We start from the raw sequence: 11,958 nt of genomic DNA, 5'->3' as shown, positions 1-11,958 counted from the left end.
AATAATTATAATAGATACAGTTCTAATCTCAAAACAGCAGTAAGATTCTGTGTGGAGTTTTACATATCACTATTACATTTTTATTCATACTGTCATGAAAACACAGTTTGGCCAATTAATCAAATAATACAGAGAAAAAAAAAAAAAAAAAAAAAAATCTGTTACCACTCTGAAACAATTTCTATTGGTTGTTTCACCCGGTTGCTTTCATCAGGATTGGTTAATCTGACTTTCATTCACGAAACTGGCCAATGACAGCCTCGCGCGCCTTTTTGCTAGTGCAGTTTGAAAATATACTAATCAGTTTGGGGATGTGCGCGCTACTGATCCGCAAGATTACGAGCTCAGTTCCTGATTCTGTGCCTGTTAAATTCTTATGGTACACTAATTTGAACTGTGAGATGTCAGTGGACAACAGAAGCTGGAATGTGAACACAGAGGAAGGGGCAGACTGGATGTGTGAGATCCCGAAAACATATGGCGATATCAGGTAACAAAACATTTTTCAGTCAAACCATCATAAAGTTATGATTTGTGCCCACAATTAATTAATGTGAGTGAGAGGAAATTAAAGGGAGAGGCTAATCGCGATTAGCATATTAGCGCGCTGACAATATTAGCACGTATTTCAATGTAAATTAGTGTTTGAAGTTGGTGTGTGTTTGTGTGTATTAATGTTTAGTTTAAAACTCAAACTCATGAGAAGTAAAGGAGCACTGGAATAAGTGAAGCGATTGATTAAACTGTAATTTACACTCGAAAACAATGTTAGTCAGTTTTAACCACTGTTTCCAGACCTGAACTATGATTATAATCATTATAAGTACATTTGTAAGACATTTCCTCCACTGGTGAAAATCTGAGTAACTTTTTTCCCTGTTGTCTTTCTTTTTCTGAGGTGGCACAAATAAAGGGAAATAGACTCGTCACCATCTTCAGTCCTTTATTTCATTCACTGGAGAACCTTCAGATGTGTCATATCAGGATAAATGCAACTGCAGGTAAAATTATATTATGGTTGATTTAATTGTGGTGTACAAATTGGCTTTTTTAAGATACAGTTGTATTTACCTTGCTGTGATATCTATGGGAAGAGTCCCTGTGAATCCTCTTTGTCTTTCTTTTGGGGATTCACATTTTTCTGATGGGATTGTTAAGCATTAGGTTCATGTTTCGGTCATAACTAACAGTTTCAAAGCTGACAGTTTGTTTATGTTGCCTAAATGTCTTATAATGGCAAATTTCAGTACAATTTAAATATGTTTTGTTTAAGAATGTTTAAAGAAATGGTAAAAAAAAGAAATTATTCTTTTTAAGGACTCGTCGGGCCCACCCAACTACAGATTCACCCAGGATCCAGCTGATCACTGCCAATTTGAAGGAGGATTGTCCTTTATCTGCTACATTGCACTCACTTCTGGTATGGATTCACTGACTTTTTGTAATGTGTGAGATGTTCTGATTTTACTAAATGTAGTGATTTTGCTTAATTTGATTCTACATAATTTCTTAAAGGGAACATTCACCCCAAAATGAAAGTTCTGGCATCATTTACCCTTCATCACCCTTATGTTTTTCCAAACCTGTATAAATTTCTTTCTTCTGTTGAAGACGACAATTTTTTTTGAAGAATGTTGATAAGCAAACAATAGTAGCCATTAACTTCCATAATAGGAAAAAAATATATATTATGGAAATCATTGGGGCATGTCAACTATCTAGTTACCAACGTTTGGAACAACATAAGGGTGAATAAATGATGACAGAATTTTCATTTTTGAGTGAACTATACCTTTAATACAATGTATAGTTATGATTCTGAATTAAAAGTGTAATGTTTCTCTTCAAATGTTATCATAAGTAGATGGAGACACATATATTATCAGAAATTAGAGCTGCATGATTAATCATTTAAAGATCATAATCTTGATCCAAACCCCACTTAATCTTATTCGTAAATGACTAACACCGTGTCTAAAACAGAGGTGCACTGAAAAAAATGATTCTGACCCCTTGTAAATGTTACATGTTTTTATCTGGTTAATTTCACTGATTTTAATGTGTTATTTAATCCTACTTATTTTTTATTATTAATTTTCAAATTCACTGCCCTTGTTTAAAACAAGTTAATTTCATTCAATTAAAAGTAATTAGAAAAAAATAAGTTTCATTTAATTTCCATATACAAAAAAATATTTCAGCCCTAAACTTAATTCAATTACATACATCAGTTCCATGCATTTAGATTACATAGTTTTAATTTAAACAAATCAATTAAACTTAATGTAATTCAAATACATCAGTCTTACGTAAATGAAACAGGTAAAGTTTATGTAACATTTCCCAGTGTTAAACAAACCCTGCTCAGTGTTCATGTGTTTCCACACTACAGAGTGTTCAAGTAGCATTGACACAGTGTTGGAGTTAAGGAGATCATTATGTCACGATTGACCAATAATGATGAACACCTGCTGTTTACAAGCAGAATCATCGAAGGAAAGAGAAACACAAGAATCAGACACAGCCAAAGATAAAATGAACTTTAATATAATAAATTTAATATACATTAAATCTCTGATTAAACAACTCCACAAACATTACAGTTTGGCTTGATTTCTGTCATATATCTACAAATATTATTTCAGAACATCTAAACAGAGGTTTAGATGTTTTATATATATATATATATTTTTTTTTTTTTTTTTTTTTTTTTTGTTTCAATTGACCTCACCATCATGGCGATCAGGGTTTACTTTAGTTGGACTCTTGACTTTTGATTTTTTATTTTTTTTTTGGCTGCTATAATTATGTGTATGAAGCACATCTATTACAGCAAAATAACAAAGCCAAAAAGAAGTCTGATCAGGTGTTTTTGGTTAATTTTTATTTGTGGGGAAATCACTAACATCCAGTGGCCTGATGCACTGATCTCATGCAGTGGTTAGTCTATTATTTTCATAATGTTTACAACAAGTGTATGAACTATTATGGATGTTTATCTTATACACTAAACCTTGAAATCTACGGTGTCCCTTTGACACACACAGACATCAAGAATCAGCATTTGAATCTCAACAATGGTGACATTCAACAGCTGCATGCTGGGTAACAGCAGATTATAAAACTCACCCATGACTCTTAAAGTAGTAATAGTAAGAGTTCATACAACTATTGTAAATATCATGAAACTAAGAGGTAAACCATAGAACGATATCAGCAAATCAGACCACTGGATGATGATTACACCATCAATAATAATTAACCAAGAACATTTAATAAGGCCCTCCCCTTGTTTTTTTTTGGCGCTATAACAAATGTGCTCTGTAAACACAATTACAGCAACCAAAGAACAAAAAAATTATATTAAGAAAGTGAAGGCTCAAGAGCCCAACTAAAGTAAACCCTGTTCGCCATGATGGTGAGGTCAAATGAAACTTTTTTTTTTTTAATAAAACATCTAAACCTCTGTTTAGATGTTCTCAAATAATATTTGTGGATATATGACAGAAATCAAGTCAAACTGTAATGTTGTTTGTGGAAAAGAGATTAATAAACTCAATGTATAAAATATAAGTAAACTCAACTTATAAAATATACATTCTCTCAACTTAAAAAATATATCTGGATTTAGATAAATTTATTTCGTGCAACCCCTTGACGTAATAAAATTAAGTAAATTCAACATAACATTTTTTTCAGTGTGACAGTTGTCATGGCGTGACAGCTAAAGTCTGTCTACACTAGATGTGACCAAGCGACCATTGAAAATCATTTAAAGGGGTCATCGGAAACTCATTTTTACAAGTTTGAACATAAATGTGTGTTGACAGTGTGTGTACGCAACCACCCTATAATGATATAAATTCACCCAGTGGTATTTTTTTTTATTTTAATATGGGAAAAATCCAATGTAATCAAAGTAATATGCCTTTTTTCAAATAAGGTCATTGTCAGCGTCTTGTCGGTGTGATGTCGCACCGACCAAGTCTGCTCCCACGATAGTTGATTGACATGACAGTCTTATCTTTAACCCACCCTAACTGAGCCAAGTGAGCGCTGAGAACAGTCCGACCACCATTATTGTTTGGACTCCAGTGCAGGGGAAGATGAGACTATCTCCGATTGAGCGATTAAGGTGTTCTGTTTGTTGGATGCAGTAATGCACATAGTAGCACTCATCATTTACTCCCGACATCTGAACTGCTGAAGATGCAGAGGATTAACGTTACTTTTGTTTTTGAAGGAAATGCGTCTGTTCACGCAAATCGTTTGTAATCTAGTTTCACCTACAGCAGAAGTGAGTATATGGGTGTTTTTTATGCATCTTTGCAATTTGCCTTTTCTTAATAATGTGTTAGTTAGCAAGTTTTGTGGTTAAATGCGGCTAAAGTAACCATTACTGATCGTCACCCCACAGGAGATAGAGGCGGGGTGGCAGAGCTCATTAGCGTATAAAGGAACATGCAACAGAATGGCTCACTCTAAAAAGGGCTGATTTTGACATGGTAAAATGGGTGGGGGTTTTTTACGCTACCACTGAGAAATTTTACCCAAAGTATGTTATAGACTTCTCATTAAGACTCACATAAACTCGTGGAAAATGGGAACCCGATGACCCCTTTAAACTTTGTCAGTACGTCATTAATAAAACGAGGCATCAGTTTGCCAGTGGGGATTTGTCGTGTCGTGTCGTGCTGCACCGCATCCAGTGTAGACAGTACACTAGTTGCATTTCCATCATGGATTTGCACAAAACTTTTGCGATGTTGTCGATAAAACAATGTTGTGAAATTACGGCAGTTTCATTAACCAGTGTTATGAGACTAAAACTTAATTTTTTTCATCTCACGATAAGTCATGGCAATGGATGTTGATAGGTTTACGTATGTCGGAGCTACTGCACTAGCCATTAATTTTAATCGTAGGAGACGTAGGCAACTATCTTAACAGATGCAGCATGGAGAGCTGGTGTAAATCCATTTGTTTTAAAAAGCAAACTTAAACATCTTATCTTTTTCAAATCCTGATTACGAGCCGATGAGCCACAAAGCAATAAAAGCAATAAAAAACACCCTTTCTCATGCTTAAAACAAGGTGTCTGCAAATCAGAGTCTGAAACAGTCACTTGGACAACGTTGTCTTACACCACTTCACAGTTGATAAGTAGAAAGAGAATTTTTGATTGACATTGCAGTCATTTATTATGTTCTTTAATATAATATTACAACAACATCAGCTAATTTTGTGCATCATATGTCATTTCTACTTCATTACACATGCGCAAAACTTTTCTAGTTCAGTTATCAATTTGATCAAGTGTTTGCATGTCCTATGTAATGGATTAGAAAAGGTTTGTCCTACCTTTCTAAAGTAATTGAAATTGAAATTGGTTTGCGCATTTTTAATTCGATTGAGTTGTTTACATGGAGCTTTTCTGCAATACAGTTCTTCATGTCAATGTACCTACTGATCCAATAAGAGTGGGCAGTTGTCATGTGTAGGAATAAAACAGTGTCACACTTTTTCAACAGCACTTACCGTTTTTTTTCTGTTAGAATTATTTAAATGATCGAAGAAGTACTGGGATAAAAGTTTAGTTTGGATATAATCACTGATGTCTACAGTAGCTATCATAATAGAGCAAATCATTTGAAACAAAGTTAACAATTCAGATAAAGATTATATCAGTGATTTTACACCAGTAGGTGCTGACAAGTGACTGTTAAACACATGTATTTGTCATTGAATCATTCAAGAGATTCTTTATAAAAACACAGATTCATCCAGTAATGAAACAACATATATTCACGAGTCATTTAATCAATAATTCAAACAATTAAAAAAAAAAAAAAAATTCAAGATTAAACATTTTAAATAGACTGCAGTCATAGTATTTCTAGTACAGAACTTCTAGTAATTACACTTTATTTTTAGTTTGATGTTCAGAATCTTGATGTCTGTTTGAAACAAAAAAAAATTGTGATTCTCTATATATCCAGAATCATGCAGCTCTAATTTGAGTAATTAAAACAGAGACTCTTAAAGGAATAGTTGACAAAAACAAAAAATCTGTCGTCATTTACTTGCCCTTGAGTTGCTCCAAGTAAAAGTTATTATTTTGTAGTATTTTAACATGTGTAAGTAACATAATATTTCACGTTTACTAAACACATCGTAGAAAAGTTATTGGAATAGCCTGTAAACAAGCACCTTTGCTTTTACTCTGTTGTTTTCCTTACTGTAGTGGAGGGCAGCATCTTTATACCTCATCTTTCTGAAAAATTTTAAAATGTCCTATTTTTAAATATGTTTGTTATATATATTGTTTTGCAGAGGCTGTTAAGAAGATTGCACTGATGTCAAAGATCAACCAGCAAGAATCTGAGAGGGAACTCTCAAAATGGTTTACTGGGACAAGAGACAGAGGAGGACTGAGGGTCTAGAATGCACAAATGTCTGTCTGCAGTGTAAGCAGTACTGAAAAATGTATAGTTGCTGCTGCTGTTTCTTACTGTCTCTGCTTTTTTATGTGCAAATGTTCAACGTTTTCAGTAAACACTGGTTCAAATACAAGTTCAAAATGTTTGTTAACTTTAACAATTACATAATTTTAACAATTAGGTATCAGAATATAGCATATGATGGGTAGTTTCAATAAAATTGAAATTTGAAAAGATTTAAATCTCACTGTGTACTGCTGTATGCTAATGCTTTAAAACTTTTTTTTTAATCCCACTTGCAAGCCATACTTTATCCCATGTAGTTCCCACATAGAGTTTGAAGATGGGACCTAGGTAGGTTTTGTGTATGTTTCATACACTGTAAAATCTAATTAGTTGGGCTTACTTAAAAAAAGCATGCAAACCGATTGCCTTAAAAAAAATAAGTAAAGTGAAATAGGAATAGTATGTTGTAGTGACAAATGCTTAGTTAGTATAGTTTACTTACACGAGAGTTCTAGTAACTAAAAAAGAACCGTAGGGGGTACTTAATCATTTACTTAAGGCTTACACATGACTTAGTATAGCTACTCACCGACTCCCAGAGTGCATTACGGCATGAATAAATTATGCAATTGGTTTCTTTTACTGTTGTTTTTATTTGCTAATTTTATTTACTGACTTATGTCAGTAGTAACACAACAAAAAGAGAAAATAAAATAATACAATGGTTATTGTCACAATTAATAAAAATAAATAAAATTTAATTGTCACCATTGTTGTGATTCACGTGCTGAATGTTGAAGTTTGTGACTTGAGCACGTCACCACAAATATTAAAGGACTGTCTCAACCCAATAAAGTTTCTCAAGGTGTTTATGAAGAACAAAATTGTAAAAGATCATTAATAAACACAAAAAATACATTAGCTGAAGATTATCAATAAAAATTAAAAGATTTCTCTAATGTAAATATTAGAACTTGAAGGTTACCTTCTAAAAGCAAACTACTTATTACTTTTCTTCCCTTGAAATCAAAAACTGTGACTTCATGTCACATTGCTGCAACAATAGGAAGAAAATTATAACAAGAAAAGCAAAGTTCCAAGTGCGCAACCAAATGGAACATTAATCACTATAATGGTAAGTAAAATAATAATAATAATAATAACAAATAAATAAATAAAATAAGACACACAAACAACATTTTACGAAAATCAACATCAATTTATGAAGTCAGCTTATGTGATGTTCTCTCAAATATATAGTTGTATTGAAACAACATTCAAGATGACTTTGGGAATGAGTGAAGGTAACTAGTGAAAAATAACTGCAGATTAACAATTGCCACCTCAAAAAAAATATTTTCTTCTTCTCTTGTTATTTTTCAAATTAGCAACATATTAGTGCACTGCTGCCTCTCACTGGTTTATTAATGTCATTGGTTCCTTTGTGGCTACTTGAATATTTTAAGTAAGCGTCACTCAATGTAGTAAGTAAATTGTTTTACTTGCTTGAAAGTAGCTGTAACTTAATAAAACCTAGTAAGTATAACAAATAAGTAAAGATAACTAATTATATCTAAGTAAGGTAAACTATTGGATTTTACAGTGTAGTTGGGCCCCACCTTAAACCCAGTGAAATCCTAAATAAAACACACATTGGTAAATTGCATGGGGCCAACATGGAACCCGTGGACAAACCCATGTAAAACCCATATTTAGATGGAACCCAGCTGGGTTTTGCATATGTTCCCTAGATGGGCCCCACCTAAAGCCCAGTGAAATCCTACATAAAACCCACATTGGATAAGTTGTATGGGGCCAACATGGAACCCGTGGACAAACCCATGTAAAACCCATATTTAGATGGAACCCAGATGGGTTTTGCATATGATCCCTAGATGGGCCCCACCTAAAGCCCAGGTAAATCCTGCATAAAACCTACATGGGTATGTTGCATGGGGCCAACATGGAACCCATGGACAAACCCACTTAAAACCCATATTTCAGCCCATGTATTAAAGATGGGGCCAAGATGGGTCTTTCGCATGTTGCCCAGTTGGGGCCCACCTGTTGGCAAGTATAATCCCACATGAAACCCATGTGGGCAGTTGGCATGGGGCCATTATGGAACTCACAGACAATCCCATACAGAGCCCATTTTTCAGCCTATTTCAAACCCACATGGGCCCCACATGTAAATGTTAGCTGGGTTAAAGCTGGGACCGAGATGGGTCTTGTACATGTTTCCCAGTTGGGTCCCATCAAGTGGCAAGTGCAATCCCATATGGAATCCATGTGGGCGATTGGCATGGGGCCATTATGGAACCCACGGACAATCCCATATAGAGCCCATTTTTCAGCCCATGTCAAACCCACATGGGCCCCACAATCAAATGTTAGCTGGGTTAAAGCTGGGACCAAGATGAGTCTTGTGCATGTTGCCCAGTTGGGTCCCACTTTGTGACAAGTTCAATCCCATATGAAATCCACGTGGGCAGATAACATGGGGCCATTACGGAACCCGCGGACAATCCTATATGGGGCCCATTTTTCAGCCCAGTTCATACCCATATGGGCCCCACATACAAATGTTGGCTGGGTTGTTTATTTTTTTTATTTATGAAACTTACCCACATTCAAGTGTTTAAAAAAGAATGCATGAAGCTAGAATAAAATGTTTTTGTTTACAAGCAGATACTCTGTTCTTTCTTTTGATGTTTTGTATGTTCAGATATTCATATAACAACATATTGTGACGAGCGTCTCCGGGCTCATCAGCGTCGCCCTGGCAACCAACGAGCTACAGCTGCACGCCTTCATCACAGCTGATCGGTCACGGCTGCTTTCTCATCAGCACGCGGCTTTAAAAGCCGCCAACCCTCTCTGCCAAACAGACGACCGTCTCGAGCTGGATCTTAACCTCTGTTCTCTCTCTCTTACCAGAAAGCAGCGAGTGACCGACAGCCCACTAAGGAGCATGCCTGGACACCCACTTTCACCAACACGAGAGCTGCACCGAGCACCAGCCACGCCAGCGTCACCATACTTCTGCATTTTCATTTAAAAGTATCTTTAATAAAATCCACCCTCCGGGGTTGTTCACTCAGCTCACCTTGTCATGTGATGATTCACCCGTGACAATATATACAAATTAATACCTAAATAGGGACATAGCAGTATACTTGAAGTATGATGTAAAGTTCATTTAAAGAAAACTACCAAATATACTTGCAGTATAAATCTACTTAACTAGTAGTTTACTGAGACTATACTTCAAAGTGTACAAAAAATGCTATTACACGTATTTAATTAGTAAACTATCAGTATACCTATACGTTCATTTTTAGTATAGTTGCATTACAAGGTAAAAACTTTGATGTAAACTTGTTGTGTACTCAAAGTTTACTACTGTTATACTTAAACTATACTTAAACGTATACTTTTATATACTAGAAAGTGGGCGAGTATTTCAAGGAGTATTGAAATAGTACACTTACGAGTACATTACTTGTACACTAATATTTGTATATGTACTACATAAAGTATAGTTACAAATATACTTGAACTTTACTTAAGTATACTTAATAAAATAAACTTGAAGTATACTACTTTTTGGTAAGGGATTACATGATGCCCATGTCACAGTGAGGGACAGGCCAGAAACCTTTCCCTTTATCAGCATAAATGCTATTTAAATTAATAATAAATAAATAATATTTAATTGACTTTAATTTGATCTAACAATGATGCGTGAATGCATAGTATTGTGTTTTTAAATCACACATTTATTTGTTGTTATATTAATTCTATGTTTGATTATTTTTTGGGGATGCAAAAGGCACCAATAATTCTTATAAAGAATGTTGGATTATTTTGATAACTGATATATATGTGCACAAAGATTTGTACAAATCCTCTTATGCACACATAAAAATATTTTCACATAATTTTTTTGTCTTTGTAATCCCAAATTTTTCCTCACTTTTAGGATGAAAACCTACGTCATTTAGGATCAGACCATACATGTGTTTTATAAGGCCCGTGATCTTTTTAAATTCAAACAGACGAAAATGAGACAAAGAAATAAAGATAACATATTATTTTATTTGCCTGTGTTAAACTGGTTCACATATATGAATCTATATGCTTTTGAGACCAGATGATCTTTAATACTGTTAGGTTTATTATCAACCCAGTAAAATAATCATACATTCACTGCTGACTGTATCTGTTTGATTTGTATAGCTAATTTTTATCACAAAGTATTAAAACGTCAATTGTTTTGTAAAACATGAACACGCATGAAGAAATTTATCTGAGGTCTGAGACTGACAGCTGCCTGTTCTGTCTATGAAGAGCATTTACATATAGAAACACTTTGCGTGAGAGTGTTTATAGTGCTGTGAGTTTAACACTTCATGACTGAGAGCAGAACAGAACAGAATCTTCATCATCACACAAGACAAAACAACAACAATGAACAACATCATCATCCTCATCTGGACACTCACACTGTTGGCTCAAGGTTTGCAGTCAAACGTACATAACAACAGTTAATTATTTTGAAATGTCAAATACATTTTTTTTTTTTTCCATTTCTTTCAGAGTGTAGAGGACAGATCACTGTTACTCAGAGTCCATCAATAACAGCAGCTCAACCAGGACAAGAACTCAGAATAAACTGTAAAATCAGCAGTAGAGTGTATAGTGGCAATTACTTACACTGGTACTTACAGAAACCTGGAGAAGCTCCTAAACTTCTCATATATGCTGCAACAAGCCATAACACTGGAACTCCATCTAGATTCAGTGGCAGTGGATCTGACAGTGATTTCACTCTGACCATCAGTGGAGTCCAGACTGAAGATACAGGAGATTATTACTGTCAGAGTGCACACCTCATCAGTAACTCAGTGATAGCTGGGTTTGACACAGTGATAAGGAGTCGTACAAAATCCTCCGTAGTCAGAGTCACAGTGACTGCACTGATACAGCTGAGAGATACTGCAGCTGCTGATGGGAGGATGTAGATCACTATATTGCAATGCAGACCCTGGTGGAAAAACCAGCATATGCTGGTAGGTATGTTTTGATACTGGTTTAAGCTGGTCCTTAGCTGGTTTATGCTGGTCCTTAGCTGGTTTATGCTGGTCCTTAGCTGATCATGTTGCATAAACCAGCAAAGGACCAGCTTAAACCAGCATCAAAACGTACCTACCAGCATATGCTGTTTTTTTTGTTTGTTTTTGTTTTCACCAGGGGAATACTATCACTCGATGCTAATAACAGTAAATGTTAAAATAATATTAAATTCAACTCAAGGTAATCTAATAAAATAAAATGCACACAATCGTGTTTATTTACAAGACTGACAATACTTAAACGTCTATATGGGTGCTGCTGTACACTTTAGTCTAACTGACATGAATATATTCTGAATTGCTTTATTAATACTAGTCTCCCTTTAAATTATTTATCACAACTGGTCAGATTTTATTGTTGCAATATATGTATG

The 11,958-nt window shown here is 34.8% G+C and overlaps 1 long non-coding RNA gene and 1 gene segment (V, D, J or C); both read left to right on the top strand.

Moving 5' to 3' along the window:
• Positions 1-245: 245 nt before the first annotated feature.
• LOC127157528 (uncharacterized) lies at positions 246-1,420 on the top strand. The gene is made up of 3 exons (XR_007825931.1): positions 246-490; positions 899-1,001; positions 1,318-1,420. It is a non-coding gene; the product is annotated as an uncharacterized LOC127157528 (long non-coding RNA).
• Positions 1,421-10,855: 9,435 nt separating this feature from the next.
• Positions 10,856-11,473, top strand: LOC127157530 (immunoglobulin kappa variable 1-39-like). The segment is given in 2 exon segments: positions 10,856-10,968; positions 11,049-11,473. Coding segments are annotated over 2 exon segments (474 nt in total).
• Positions 11,474-11,958: the final 485 nt, after the last annotated feature.

Source organism: Labeo rohita, unplaced genomic scaffold (assembly GCF_022985175.1).
Source record: "Labeo rohita strain BAU-BD-2019 unplaced genomic scaffold, IGBB_LRoh.1.0 scaffold_110, whole genome shotgun sequence".
NCBI classification, from domain to species: domain Eukaryota; kingdom Metazoa; phylum Chordata; class Actinopteri; order Cypriniformes; family Cyprinidae; genus Labeo; species Labeo rohita.
Note: the sequence above shows the minus strand (reverse complement) of the source record. Positions and strands in the feature narration are given on the sequence as shown.